Source organism: Thamnophis elegans, chromosome 16, assembly GCF_009769535.1.
Source record: "Thamnophis elegans isolate rThaEle1 chromosome 16, rThaEle1.pri, whole genome shotgun sequence".
Lineage (NCBI taxonomy): Eukaryota > Metazoa > Chordata > Lepidosauria > Squamata > Colubridae > Thamnophis > Thamnophis elegans.
The window spans coordinates 22,234,168-22,250,334 of NC_045556.1; the positions used below are offsets into that span (position 1 = coordinate 22,234,168).

Sequence of the window (16,167 nt, forward strand, 5' to 3'; positions counted from 1 at the left end):
TGTGCAGGCAAAAGGGGAGCGCAGGGGGGGTCACACATGCATGTGTGGGGGCAGGGTGCACAGGGGGCATTGCATTAGAGGTGTGGGCATGTGCTTGTGCGCTATTGCGTGCATACTCATGCTTTCGACACCAGAGGGAAAAATGGTTAGCCATCCTATCTGAGCAGAGGATTGGGCTAACCCAGTGTTTCTCAACCTTGTCAACTTGAAGATGTCTGGACTTCAACTCCCAGAATTCCCTAGCCAGCGAATGCTAGACAGAATGGGAGAACTCGCCACGGGACTATTGAAGAACTCTATTTAAACAATACATCTAAAAGATGAACAGGGGTAAATGTAAGCATTGCGTATTGACTCTCAATATCTACATTACAACAACACGGTTAAAATCAGTCTCAAATATAAGTTCTAGCAAGAGCATTAATTAAGTCTATAACGTATGCAGGAAGGCAACCAATAGCAAGCCTTAGGTCCACATTCTATTTTATTCTATTAGTCTATTCTATTTGATTCTATTTAATTATTTAAAATAAATAAAAAATATTTTAATTTTTGCCATTCACATTTCACTCTGTCCCTCCTTGTTCATCCTTTCTTTAATGATTCTATTCCAGCATTTCTTTGTCCTGGGTCATGTTGCCATGCATCAAGTTGGCTGTGGCATGTTGGCCATGACAAGTTGGCCATGGTGAGTTGGCCGTGGCAAATTGTCATGGACTCTGTACTACAAGACCTCCAAGGTCCCTTCCAGCTCTATTCGGATTGACTGACTGAAATTGCCTGCTTGAAAAATATTAAAATTTCTCCCCAAGATCAAGATCACATGAAGTGTTAGCGCCACTTTATAAGGCCTTGGTAAGGCTACACTTGGAATACTGAATTCAGTTTTGGTCGCCACGATGTAAAAAAGATGTGGAGATTCTAGAAAGAGTGCAGAGAAGAGCAACAAAGAGGATTACGGGACTGGAGGCTAAAACATATGAAGAACGGTTGCAGGAACTGGGCATTGCTAGTTTAATGAAAAGAAGGACTAGGGGAGACATGATAACAATCTTCCAATATCTCAGGGGTTGCCACAAAGAACAGGGAGTCAAGCTATTCTCCAAAGCACCCGAGGGCAGGACAAGAAGCAATGGGTGGAAACTAATCAAGGAGAGAAGCAACTTAGAACTAAGGAGAAATTTCCTGACAGTTAGAACAATTAATCAGTAGAACAACTTACCTCCAGAAGTTGTGAATGCCCCAACACTGAAAGTTTTTAAGAAGATGTTGGATAACCATCTGTTTGAAGTGGTGTAGGGTTTCCTACCTGAGCAGGGGATTGGACTAGAAGACCTTCAAAGTCCCTTCCAACTCTGTTTTTCTATTCTATTCTATTCTACTCTATTCTATACTGTGCAGTTCAGCCAAAATTTAATCCATTTCCCTCTTCACCTTTAGGAGAGAGTTTTGGTGTGATTTATTCATCTATTTCCCCCCCCCCCCCAAAGGATTTTAATTTAATCCGCAGTGGATTTTTGAAATTTTAATTATTGCAGACAATATAAGCTGGGAGAAAAAGCCAGCTCTTCAGAAGATAGGCTCAAGATCCAGAAGAATAAAACTGGAAGGGACCTGGGAGGTCTTCTAGTCCAACCCCCTGCTCAAGGAGGAGACCCTATACAATTTGAGACAAAAGGCAGTTGGCTGATGAAGTAACCACAACCTCTGGAGGGAAGCCATTCCACTGGTTATTTTTTCTCTGTTAGGAAACAGGGTAGAAACACTGCAAGTCTTTAAGAAGATGTTGGATAGCCATTTGTCTGAAACAGTATAGGGTTTCCTGCCTAGGCAGGGGATTGGACTAGAAGACCTCCAAGGTCCCTTCCAACTCTGCTATTGTATTGTATTGTATTACTTGAAACTTGGCTCAATAGCAGTAACTGTGAGAGGGATTTTAGAAACCTAGTGGGCAGTCATTCAAATATGAGTCAGTAGTGTAACCATTTGTCTGAAGTGGTGTAGGGTTTCCTGCCTAAGCAGGGGGTTGGACTAGAAGACCTCCAAGGTACCTTCCAACTTTGTTATTCTATGAGATGTTGATCTACCAAACCCAAGCTCATATGACAGGCCAGTCAGCCAGACAGCCTCTTCCCAGCATCTGAAAGAAGTTAGAATCCCAGAAGGATTGTGCATGCAAGATGGTTTTTCTTGGTGCACAGAAAGGCTGTGATGTAAGTATCCACATGAGACATTAGCAGATATATATATTTTTGGTAAGAATGCAAACCTGGGTTTCCCCTTATCTGACTTCAACGCTTACCTGTCTCCCATATACCCTGCAGTACAGAGGCAGACTCCTGTCACATGATCACATTGTCCTCCATTATGGCAGGGGCATTCTTGGCTGCAGTTAATGCCGTATGTTCCTGATGGGCAAGGTTGCGCACACACAGAACCCTAAGAGAGAGAAAGAGAGACACAGAGGTATTATCAGATTAATACTGGAGGTTTTTAAGACAAGACTGGAGCACCATTTGTCTGGAATGGTGCAGGGCAGTGATGGCAAACCTTTTGGACACCGAGAACCCAAACTGCGTATGCGCACAAACGGAAGGGTGTGTGTACGTGCATTGACATGCATACACACCAACATGCATGTGCAGCTGGCCGGCGGGAGATGGGGCGTTCCAACACCGGCAATGCGGCAAGAGGTAAGATCTTTTTCTTTCGGGACCTTCTCTTTCGTCGTTTGCAGGGAAAGAGAAGCTCGCAAAAGAAATGCCACGGAGATCTGACCTGTGGTGACGGCGCTTATGCCAGCAGAGAGGGCTCTGCGTGCCACATCTGACACGTGTGCCACAGGTTCGCCATCACAGGTATAGAGTCTCTGAGCAGGGGGTTGGAATAGAAGATCTCCAAGGTCCCTTTGTTATTGTGTAACTTCTGTAAGCTGTTTGGGATGATCAAAAACCAAATGTCAAGTTAATTTTAATATCTTCACACACTACACTTGATCTTACCCAAAAGACCGAGAAGCGATATCAATATCTTCAAATAATAGTCTTGCTCCAAAAGGAATTAAAAAGGTGGAATTTGGACCAAGTTTGACAAACTTTGAATACAAAATATAGAATATTTGTTAAAAGTTGTTATTAAGATGCAATTCGAATAAAAACAAAGATTCTTGAATAAGTGGATGGAGAATAGAACAATGGATGTGCAAATATATATACATAAATGTAAATGTAAATAAACACAGACACACACACATACACATACATATACATTCACCTACTCAGGAATCACACACACACTCACACACACAAAACAAAGATTGCTGAGTAAGTGGATGGAGAATAGAACAATGGATGTGCAAATATATACACAAACATGCACATACATACACACAAACACACACATAAATGTATACATGCATATATATTCACTTATTCAGGAATCTTTGGTGTGTGTGTGTTAGCAATCTCATAAAGCTCAACAATTCTGAAACATGATGTACTGAATCTACGAAAAATATTGTCTTTCCTTTCCTACCTCCTGTTTCTCTGCAAAGTGTCATTAACAACATATTCTTCAGATGAATTGCAGTGTAACTCTGAGAGTGTCCATCAATGCCAAAAATATTTTCATATTTAAAAACAACTCTGATATGTTGGACAGTCACATGCTGGTGATTTGGACACTTGATAATTGTTGCATATTTTTTGGTTACTTGTTAATATTTTATTCAATGTTTTTCTGAATTCCAAATTTTCTAACTTTATCAAAATATACAAAGAAAAATGAAAATAGTAGGAAAGTCATGGAGGAAAAGGGGAAGAGGAAAAAGTGTGGGGGAAAAGAGGAAAAAGAAGGAAAACCATTGATTTCTGACACTTTTTAGTGCAATAGAATAAGATAATAACCTACAGCCACAAATTTTACTTTCATAATAATATATATGAACCATTCCTATAATAACAAATCTATCTAGTCAACAATACCCAAAATCAAACTTTCATGTTTTTTTCACTTCAAGCACAAAGTCCAGAAGTGGTTTCCAAGTAGAAAACAAAGTTAGTTGCTTCCTTTTCTTTAATTAAAGCATTAATTTAGCCATGTCTGCTAATTCCATTAGTTTTTACAGCCATCATCCATGGTGTGAATGAAAATATATTTCAATTTTTGTGTTAGAGCATCTTTGCTGCCGCTGTTGCACATTTATGACAGTCAGAGCATCCTGTGTGCACAGCTGACTTCCAACAAGAAAAGTCACTGGGGAAGCCAGCAGGAAGCCTCAAATCATGGTCATGTCACAGAGCACTTCCCTGCGTGGCATTTGCTTAACGGCTGCAACAAAATAAACATCATATATCAATGTGGTCATATGATACTATACTTTAGGACCGCATTGCTTAGCAATAGAGTTGTCCGTTAGTAAGTGAGGACAACCCCTATAGACAGTTATTTGTTCCTGTGTTAAGCGAATCATGCTGGCATTCCTTTCAAGTCTGTATCCCCAGGATCAGAGATTTTGCATCTAAGCAGGTATTTTTTTAATCCTCCTGATTATAACTTCAAATGTTCCAGGTACTTCCTGAATATTAAGCAACAACAAACCCTCTTCTCGGAGAAAGTGGTAGCTCAGGAGAAGTCCCTCGTGACCACTTCAGAGAAACTGCTGAATGATTTTGACTTAACTCTCACTCTCCTGTTGCCAGAAATATAAAACCTATAAAAGTATTTGCCTGTTTGCAGCTTTATTGCAAAAGATTAAATGGCAATCAGCCATGTCACCTCATTTCTCCATCTGGCTTCTTCTCTTGGACAAATGAGGAGGAAATATTTTAGAAAAGAAGAGAAAGGACATATTGACTAATTTCTGGGCTGATAAAAGTGTGTGTGTGTGGGGGGGGGGAAATCCAGAAATGTTGGGTCATTTGTGATGTTTAATTAGGTCAGTTAAGGACCTAATAGCTGATCAATGCAACGTATATCAACCTAGTTTAGTTTTTCTATGATTTAGTGCAGGATATCCAACCTTGGTAACTTTACAACTTGTGGACTTCAACTCTCAGAATTCCCCAGTTAGCTATGCTGACTGCGGAATTCTGGGAGTTGAAATCCACAGGTTTTAAAAGTTGTCAATATTGGATACTCCTGATTTAGTGTAGAATGTAAATCCAGACCTTCTAATTTACCCATCAATGTATGGCACAGATCCAAAATCTGGATTACCTTAATTTAATACTCAACTGTCAACAATGTAATCCTACAAGTTGAGATAATGGATTGTTTAAATAACCAAGTTAAGTTTGCTGTCTGAACCCAATCCCTGACTACTAAGCCTTTGTATACTTCAAGATCCTTCAGAGTGCCAGTTGTCAAGAAGAGAATGTGGCTTTTATTGTTAAACTACAGTAAGCAGAACACCAAAATCTTTCCTGGTTCCTAAGATGGTGACCCTCAAACTGTGCAAAAGAGAGACACCATTGCTCATCTCACAAGCATCTGGATTCTGAGATGGTGACCTGCAGTACAGAAGATCGTTTTGGATTAATCTGCTCATGTCCAGAAATGCAAGCCATTTATTTAATCTGATAATAAGCACACTTCCTCATTCTGTTTCAAAGAAGACAACACTCCTATTTTTGTAAGCCACCCAAACTCACTGAGAGGAGTGGGTGGCCGTGCAAATAACAAAGTTGGAAGGGACCTTAGAGATCTTCAAATCTAACCCACTGCTCAAGCAGGAGACCCTATACTCGTAATGGCGGAGCCATTTGTTAGGGCACGTGAGGCATTGCCCTGCCAGCTCCAGCGTTGATGCATGCACTGGCCAGCTGACTTCGGCCTCCATTTTTGGCCATTTTTTGCCCTCCGGAGGCTTTCCTGAAGCCTCCGGAGGGTGAAAAACTGCTCTACAGGCAAATCGGAAGTTCAGGAACAGACTTCTGGGTTGCCAGTAGGGGCGTTTTTTGCCCTCCGGAGAGCCAAAAACGGCCCTACTGTCAACCTGGAAGTCCGTTCCTGAATTTCTGGTTTGTGCGTTGGGTTGTTTATCTCCCTCCAGAGGCTTCAGGAAAGTCTACGGAGGGCGAAAAATGGCCGAAAATGAAGGCTGAAGTCAAGTGGTGTGCTGGAGCTGAGAGCAACGCCTCACATGCCCTAACATATGGGTTTGCATGCCACCTGTGGCGCGTGTGCCATAGGTTCACCATCCCGGCTCTAGGTGGTAGGGAGAAATAAATTAAAATTAAAAAACCCAATCCATTAAGTAGATTTTGAAGAAGCAGAAGAGAAATACTATTGATGCTCTTAAACTTTGGGATCAGAGAAGACTCACGAGAATACCAAACACAACCAAGAAAATAACAAAATGAATCACCAAATTAATCGAAAAATTTTATTTGCTTAAATTATCATACTTTGGATGCTCTCTTAGAACATCATAAGACATCTATAATTTTAAATAAAATCAAAATGAACCTGATGTTCATTAATAACCTAAAGTCATATATGATTTGCAGGAATGTTTCTTCAAATAAACCACTGAGCCTTGGGGGCGCCGTGGTGAAAATGAAGTATTGCAGGCTAATTCTGCCCACTGCCAAGAGTTCGATTCTGATCAGCTCAGGGTTGACTCAGCCTTCCGTCCTTCCACGTAACATGAGGAGCCAGATTGCTGGGGACAAGAGGCTGACTCTGTAAAATGCTTAGGGAGGGCTATAAAGCACTATGAGTTATAAGTGCTATATTGCTATAAAGTTTATTTTAAACTATGGAATTTCCCTCCCCTCACTTGTGAATGGATCAAAGACTTCCTGATGGTTTGTCCACAAACAGTAAGGGTTGGGTCCTTTACATCTTCTACGATGAAGTTCAGCACAGGCTCCTCTTAGGGCGAGTAAGCAGAGTAAGGAAAATATTCAGAGATGATTCACACCCTGGTCAGTGTCTCTTTGCACTTCTACCATCGAGCAGAAGACATCAAAGTACAGCCAACCGAACAAATAGGTTTAGAAATAGTTTCTATCCTTAGGCTGTGAGACTTTTAAATACAACCACAATCACTCCATGCACACGCTAGGTTTTTTCTTTTTCTTTTTTCGTTTCTGCTATAATTTTGCACCAGTGAAGTTAAAACCAATTTTGTTGTATTTAAGTACAATGACAATAAAGATTATACTTATACTTAATTGTATATCACATCTTTCTCCTCAAAATACCCTAAACAAGAAAGCAAAGTCCAAGTTAGATATTCTGGGGAGCACAAACTCACATCCTCCAGGTCTTTCTGCTTGTACATTCCAGTTGGCTGTGGCCAAAAGACAAATTCCAAGACTTTCAAATTCCAGCAAAAGAAGAAAAAGTTTCACTTGTGTTATAGCCATGCTCGAGTTTTCTTTTTCTTTTTTTAATGAAAGCCCTGGAGAGGCTCTCTTAAACTCACCCTCACAGTACTTTTACTTAGAAATTCAACTCCTTTCCCAAGCAGGCACTCCAGACCTCGGCTTCGTCCCAGGGGAAAAAGCAACCTCAAATATAATTTTTAAGAAATTTCCCAGCATCCTTCGAAGAACCTACTCTGTATCAATGTAGGTGAAACACTTATGGCTCGCCAGAGCTTGTTGGCAGAAGAGAATTTTTGAAGCTACCCTATTAATTTTGGTTTTCCTATTTTCTGCAGGGTGTTTTTAACCCTGCAGCAATTATGTTGTATTGATTCAAGCCTGCAGGTTATGTTGTAGTCTCTGTTTTGGTGTGATGTACAACTAGTGCAAATCACAGCGCTGTGCCACAGATGTATCGCACAACAGCTTGGCACCAACGTTCAGGTCGTGCCACTCGAAATAGGCCAGAGGCTGGAGCGATTCCATTCATGCTGGGTTCTGTATTCAGCTTTTTATTTGTGTTTATTTGTTGCATTTAACTGTTTTGGATGCTACCCAGGTGATGCACTTCTCCAAGCAATGTGGGTTATGACACTTCTGCAAAAAAAATAATGTATTCACTGTAGTTAATAAGATTGTGTGTTATTTTTATTACTTCTCGCCAAGGAAGATTGTGAAATGTAAAAGTAAACCCGGCTTGATTTACTTGCATCCAATTTTGGTGACTGCAATACAAAAAAGATGTGGAGACTCTAGAAAGAGTGCAGAGAAGAGCAACAAAGAGGATTAGGGGACTGAAGGCTAAAACATATGAAGAACGGTTGCAGGAACTGGGTATGTCTAGTTTAATGAAAAGAAGGACTAGGGGAGACGTGATACCAGTGTTCCAATATCTCAGGGGCTGCCACAAAGAAGAGGGAGTCAAACTATTCTCCAAGGCACCTGAGGGTAGAACAAGAAGCAATGGGTGGAAACTCCAGGGGGGTGGGGGTGAGCTATTTCCGCCCTCCTCGGGCTCCTAGAAAACCTCTGGAATCTGTGGAGGGTGAAAAATGGACCTAGCAGGCCCACCAGAAGTTGGAAAACGGGCCGTTTCTGCCCTCCCAGGCTCCAAGAAAGCCGTGCACAGGGGGCACAGCACGGGGAGGGGACTAAGTTATGGGGGTGGGCACACTTGTGCTTTTGGCACCCGAGGCAAAAAAGGTTCCCCATCACTGCTATAGGGTCTCCTGCTTGAGCAGTGGGTTGGACTGGAAGACCTCTAAGATCCCTTAGCAATAGATGGAAATAGATTACGAAAACCAACCTAGAATTAAGGAGAAATTTGCTAGTAGTGAAAATAATTAACCAGTGGAACACCTTGCCTTCAGTAGTAGTGGGTGCTCCATTACCGGAGGCTGGACAGCCAATTGTCTGGAATGGCATTAAGTCCCCTGCTAGAGCAGAGGGTTAGACTAGAAGACCTCCAAGCTCCTTTCTAGTCCTATGATTCTATGTCCTGTGCTCTGAGCCTCCTAGGCCCATCTGACAGATGTCTGACAAGAACACCCATTCCTCCATTTCCTCCCCCAATTCATAGCTTCCAAATCATTTTTCTGGTCTTCCCAGGGTTAAACAGCTAAAGCCTCTCCCAAGTCTTTGACTTTGGCTTTTCTTTCTCGTAATTGTCAAACGGCGGAATAATGCCAGAGGGCATAGCAGAACTGAACGAAGCCTTTGGCAAACCCAGAGGGAATTAATTATCACGTTATTGATACAGATTTAGTTGCTTTTCTTTTTAAATAAAATAAAATAAAATAAAAGGGGGAAGTCAGCCTTTTTTTCTTGACACGTAGGATGAAAGGGGAGGAATAAACACGTTGTTTGGAAGACCCCCTCAGTCACTTCTTAACACCAGTAAAATGCTTCGGGCAATCAGGGAGATGATATGCACAACAAATGCTCTATGCTTAAATCTCGGTCTAAAGGGAAGCATTTTATATTTTCCCTTTAGTTAAAAAAGGGCACCTCTCAAGTTTTTCCCAAAGGTGCTTTTTTTTTTCAGGCGGCAACTTGTTTCTTGTTTTTTTTCTTTTGAAGACATTTCACTTCTCAGCCAAGAAGCTTCTTCAGCTCTGACTAGAAGGATTGATACTCCTTGCCAACAGCTGGTCATTTGGATCCCTTTAGAGCAGGGGTGTGCAAACTTGGGAACTTTAAGACTTGTGGACTTCAACTCCCAGAATTCCCCAGCCAGCCTCGCTGGAGGAGGAGGAAGAAGGAAGAGGAAGGGGAGTGGGGGAGGGGAGGAGGAGGAAGAAGGAGGAGGAGGAGGAGGAGGAGGAGGAGACAACTCTACCATTGAGCATGGATGAAGATGTCTTCCCAGAACTCTTTACCACAAATGAAGAACCATTTGAGAAGTAAAGTGTATCCTGGCCAAATCTTTAATTCTGAATTTTAGCGTCTCTGTTTTTAGAACTGAAATGCCAGCATTTCGGTCTGTTCGCAAACACCATGACTGCTCTTGTTCTGCTTTAGGCCTCAACCACGTGAGAGGAAGCAGGTGGGGGGGGCGAGAGGCATATTTTCTTTGCCTGGAGTTTTGAGATGTTAAGGCAGTATAGACACAGCATAAGAAAACAAAAGGCGTAATCAATATTTATTAAAGCCACCTCAATCTGCGGATTTGTGCAAAGCCCACAAACATTTTAGAAATAAATATAATGCAACAGGCTGGCATTTGGCAGTTTTCTTCTTTTGGAAAAAAAAATAGAAGGCTTTAAAAAAAAATGCACAGGTATCTAAATGGTTACCATAGATACCTGGCTGTTTGCAGTGGTACAATGAAAGCCCAGGGAGTACGTTAAAATATGGTTTACAACACACAATTGTTATATTCGCTCAGTAGATCACCCTTCAGTCTAGCTCAATATTTGAATCCAGCCTAGAGCCCATGTACATCCAAACAGACTACATTCTCAAAATTTAAAGCCAGGTTTCGTTAGAGATGCTTTTCGTCCCACCATCCCAATAAATGTGCATCCAGACAGGTTTGTACAGGTGTTCAAATATATCTATGCACGTAAGTAAAATAAAAGTAAAATACAACAGGCAAGGCCAGGACAAAACAAATAAATAAATGTATTTTAATTGGACTAATAACTACTAATTAAAATTAATTGCCTATAAAATAAAGAGCTCAATTGATAAAACTAATGGATTTTCCCCTTGGCGTGGTCTAACCACTATTTTTTTCTTCTCTCTCTGCAGAAAAAAAAACAGATTTAAAAAAAAGGAGGAGGGGAAGCCAGAAAGAGAAAAGGGGAACTAATAAACTAGATGAAATTGAGTCAAGGAAATGGGGAAACTACACCCGGGAGGAAAGAAAAGAGAAATAAATCATTGGATTGCTGGAATCTCTAGTTAGGGGCCGGGCGGGGGGTGGGGGAGAGTGAAGATAGTGACTAGCTTGGAATCCCTGCAATGGAAGAAGCGATGGAGACGCCCCCCCGCCCTCATTTGTGAAACCAGCATCTGGCTGTTTCCAAAAGAGTGCAGTTAGTTTGATGAGATTCTTATAAATAGGCAAATAGCCTCATGGAGTCCTGGATGCTCCAACACTCAGTGGTGGGTTCCGGCCGGTACAGCCCGGTATGGCCGTACTGGTAGTAGTTGGAAGCAGCGGCAACTGTACCGGTACGGTGGCTTATTTGGCCCACCCGCCCACCTCCTTTCCACACCTGTTTTTAAGGCAACGGGGCCAATTGCACATGCACACACAGTGTGCAGTGCCTGCGCGACTTCCAACGAGCAGCTGGGTATCGCAGGGGTGGTGGAGTGCGCATACATGCGCAGTACATGTCAGACGCATGCATGGTGCGTCACGAACGGACCATGAGCAGCGTAACAGTAGTGAAGGTAAGAGCAACCCACCACTGCTATCACTGGAGGTTTTTAAGAAGAGGCTGGACAGACACTCTCTGAAATGGGATAGGGGGTGAACCTTTTCAGCACCAAGTGCCCAAACTGGAACATGGAGCTGGAAGCCTGAAGACCAGCTGGCTGGTGCATGCCTGGTCTTGGGGTTTCCAGTATGCGCATGGACGCCAGCCAGCTGATCTTTGCACGCACCGGAGCACCAGAAACCTGAAGACCAGGTGGCCGGCATGCACATGCGCACTTGCCAACTGGTCTTCAGATGTCTGGCGCTCTGGCACACTCAAAGACCAGCTGGCCAGTGCACATACATGCACCGGAAACCAGAAGATCAACTGGCAACAGCATACGTGCCCACAGAATATTCTGTTCTGTTCTTTTCTATTCTTTTCTATTCTCTGTTCTTTTCTTTTCTATTATTTTCTCTTCTCTTATCTGTTCTTTTCTTTTCTATTCTCTTCTTTGTTCTTTTCTTTTTTATTCTTTTGTTTTGTTTTCTATTCTATTCCATTCCATTCCATTATATTCTGACAAAAATTGTAAGGCTTGTGTTTTGTAGGTGTGAAGTCCACAGTGCTCTCTGAGCTTGGCAGTTTTCATGCAGACGTCTCTTTACCCAACTAGGGACCATCATCAGTGCTAGTGATGTCACCTACTTTGCAAATGAAATGGCTGCAAAAAGCCACCAAGCTCAGAGAGCACCGAGGACTCCCCCACCGTTCAACCTTGAGCTATAATTCCTCTCGTCTCTCGGTTTGCAAGGGTGCTCCAATGTTACCCACCATCCATCCTGGGGGACAGGTGCATTCTCCCGTGATGTGGTGACAGGTTCCTCCATTCTGGCAGGGGCATCGCTGTTCGCACTGCACTCCGTGGCTGCCTGGGGGACATGGCTCTTCGCAACTGTTCAGGTTGGTTGGGAGGAAAGGAGAAGGAACCAGCAACCGAGATGGAATAGAAAGAGAGACAAAAGAATGTTGTAAGTTACAGCACCGTTGCTCCCAGGCCCACACAAATCATCCATCATGCAGCCCAATCCCATCGACAGTGTGGAGGGCAAAATGTCGGTAGCCAATATTTATTGCTCAGAAAGGGACAGGATTTCTTTTAAAACCTTTGGTTTACGTTAACAGGTCTTTATTCCCAAAGAAAATCACCACTCTGGCTCACAGAAAATCTATTTTATTTTTGAAGGTTTCCCTCTTTCAGAAAATGGACAGCCACAAGTTGAAGCCTCCCAAATCCCAGCTGAGGCTTTCAAAAGGTTTGAGGCTCCTGATACAAAATAAAGAATATATGAAATACAGGCAGTACCGTACTTTTTGGAGTATAAGAGGCACCAAGATTTTGAAGAGGCAAATTAAAAAAAGTTTTTGCACTCTGCAGACATCCCAAAAATGGCCTGTTTTTCACTCGTTTTTGCCCTCCGCGTCCCTCAGGAGCACTTTGCAGGTCTCCCAAACCCTCTGCACATCCATTTTTGCAAAGGGGGTGGGGTTTCGGGAGGCCAAAAATGCTATATTCAGTGTATAAGACACACCCAGATTTCCCCCCTCTTTTTTTGGGGGGGGAAAAGGTGCGTCTTATACTCTGAAAAATACTGTAAGTCCTCGGCATACATCAGTTCGTGTAGTGACCATTCAAAGTTAGAACGGCAGCTAAAAAATGGTCAGTGACTTATGATCATTGTTCACACTTATGACTGTTGCAGCATCCCCCTGAACATGTGATCAGAATTCAGATGCTTGGCTCATACTTACGACGGTTGCAATGTCCCGGGGTCATGTGATCCCCTTTTGCAACCTTCTGACCACAAAAAGGAGGGAGGCCAGATTCACTTAACAACCGTCTTATTAACTTATCCATTGGGGCGATTCAGCTAACAACTGTGGCAATAAAGGTAATAAAATGGGGCAAAACTCACTTAACAACAGAAATGTTGGCCTCAATTATGGTCATAATTTAAGGACTACCTGCATAGCCTACCACCGCAGTAGCGAACCTGTGGCATGCATGCCCAAAGTGGCACGGTGAGCCATGTCTCCAGGAATGCGTATCATCACCTGTTCCTTTTCTGGGTTTCTGGCATGCATGCACACATGACAATCAGCATGGCATGTGTGTGCCAGAAACCAGGAGTTCGTTTTCTGGTGCGCACATGCCCCCGGGTAGCTCCTCTTCCTGGTCGTGGCCCAACCGAGTGCGAAGTGCTCACTTTTTGGCACCATCACTGGCCTACCAGATATAGGGAGAGTACAAGTGTCTTTATGTGTGGGATGTAAGTAGGGGTTAACACAAATTCCACTGAATCATGATGGCCAGACATGCATATTTTCCACCCAGGAAATCTGCAAAAGAACCAATTCTGGCCAGAGTCAGTTTTAAAGGGTAAGTGTGTAATCTTCCTCTCCAACTGAAAGAATCCACAACATTCCCAAAAGCAGAAGGAAAACATTTCAAATCGTTTGGTGGATTCCTTATAATCAGATTTAACACACTAACAGAGTTGGAAGGGACCTTGGAGGTCATCTAGTCCAACCCAATCCCCAAGCAGGAGACCCTACACCATTTCTGACAGATGGCAGTCCAGTCTCTTCTTGAAAGCTTCTAGAGATGAAACTCCCATAACTTCTGAAGGCAACTTCTGTTCCTTTGGTTGATTGTTCTCACTGTCAGAAAATTCCTCCTTATCTCCAGGTTGAATCTCTCCTTGTTCAGTTTCCATCCATTATTCCTTGTCTGGCCTTCAGGTGCCTTGGAAAATAGCTTGAAACCCCCCCCCTCTCTGGGCAGCCCCTCAAATATTGGAATATGCTATCACGTCTCCCCTGGTCCTTCTCTTCACTAGACCAGCCATGCCCAGTCCCTGTAACCATTCTTCATATATTTTAGCTCTTTGTGCTCTTCTTTGCACTCTTTCCAAAGTCTCAATATAACACAATAACAGAGTTGGAAGGAACCTTGTGGGTCATCTAATCCACCTCCCCGCCCAAGCAGGAGACCCTATACCATTTCTGATAGATGGCAGTCCAGTCTCTTCTTGAAAGCCTCCAGGGATGAAGGAAACCTTTGTTCCATCATCACATGATCCTGGGATAATGTAACCATCATAAATATGAATCAGTTGCCAAGCATCTGAATTTTGATTACGTGACTGCAGGGAGGTTGCAACAGAGTGTAAAATGGTCATAAGTCACTTTTTTCATTGTAACCTTGAATGGTTTGGGATAACTTCGAGCCCCACCAATTTCTCCTTCTACCCTGATGGAGTTCCATGTTTTTAAACTTTAACAAAAACAAACCAGAAATTTGAACTCTGTCCCTAAGAGCAGACCGCAAAGAGAGGGGATTTACTGCGGACTGCGAAGCCCTCGAGAAAACCTCACACCTGAGTCTGAGGTTGGGAACTAAATAAAACTTGGAGAAGTCAGGCAGGATCAATTCAACAGACATACCGAAAATCTGGATGGATGGACTCATGGAGAGTTTGGAGCACGCATGCACGCACGCACACACGCACACACAAACGCACACAGGCGGAAGCAGCTGAATTTCCTTATGAATTTCTAATCTGTCCCAGATCCCTAATGTTCCCAATAAACAACAACATTTATAAATATTTACGAGGAAAGCGAAATCAATAGCCCCTGCCTGTCTCAGGGAAGCACTTTTGAACTGAGAAAAATAAATGCTTTCTCTTGCCAGATCAATTCGCAGGGAATGATAGGTCTATTAATGCACATTAGCATTGGGGTCTGCTTGGAAGCCGTGGTGGCATCAGAATGCTGTCGTGACATGTGTGATGTCACTTCTGCCCCATGCTCCACGAACATGCACCGATAGGAAGAGTAAGGAATTGAGAAGCAACTTCTCGACAGGGAGGACAATTAACCAGTGGAATACCTTGCCACTAGAAGTTGTGGATGCTCCATCACTGGAGGTTTTAGAAAGAGTCTAGACCCGTGATGGCGAACCTATAGCCTGCGTGCGCAGGGGACAGGGTGCATGTGTGGGTGTCACATGTGCACGCATGGGAGGTCATGCACGGATACTTGGAGATTGTATGCGCATGTGCTGGGGCCCAGCCCCCCCGCAGGGCGTCACATGTGCATGGGGCAGTGACGTGCGGTCAGCTTTATGGCTGGTGAGGCACTTTTTAGACTTGTGGACTTCAACTCCCAGAATTCCACAGCCAGGCATGCTCAGTTCCGATTTAAAGCGACAGCATTTTCCCCCCTTGCAAAATAAGTTTTCCCAATTTTTTTCTTCTCCCTCCCCCTCCTTCCTCCCTCTCTCCCTCCCTCCCCCCTCTCTCAAACAGACACATGCACACAGAGAAATTGGATCACTCACTCACTCACTCACTCACTCTCAAACAAACACAAACACAGAAGTTGGATTGGATATTTTCCAAAGGCTTGAAAGCAGCTCCTCTGCCATACCCCACCTTCCCCTGCTGCCTTCCGATCAAACTTTTTGAATTCATCCCCCAGCCCCACACACAGACCTTTTCCAGCTGTTTCAGAGACGATTTCAACTCTGCTTCTGCTTGCCCTGCCCTCATGAAAGGCCAGAGCTCTGAGTCAGACTGAGCCAGTTGCTCCCAGAGAACTTTAAAAAGCCTCTAAAAATGCCCTCTACAGGAGGTGAGAGAACAGGTGCCTCCTTTGCATACGAAATTTTTTGCTTGTTAACCCCTGCTTAACTCTTAAAAGGTGAAAAACTGCTTATGCACAGGAGGCCCCTATTTCTCTGGCCTCCTCCTATAGTTAACACTAAGCACTGTTCCAAGTCACTGTGAATCTGGTAGCAACTACCTTGGCTTTAATTATTTTTTAAAAATTCTTTAAAATTCTTTTCTTTTCCTCATGACTGG

The 16,167-nt window shown here is 43.2% G+C and overlaps 1 protein-coding gene across 1 annotated transcript in view; it reads right to left on the reverse strand.

Moving 5' to 3' along the window:
* The window catches only part of MEGF11 (multiple EGF like domains 11), a 471,865-nt gene that overhangs the window by 210,987 nt on the left and 244,711 nt on the right, over window positions 1-16,167 (reverse strand). Inside the window, 2 exon segments of the mRNA XM_032233167.1 lie at window positions 2,303-2,439; window positions 12,074-12,194. Of these exon segments, the coding sequence (XP_032089058.1) occupies window positions 2,303-2,439; window positions 12,074-12,194 (258 nt within the window).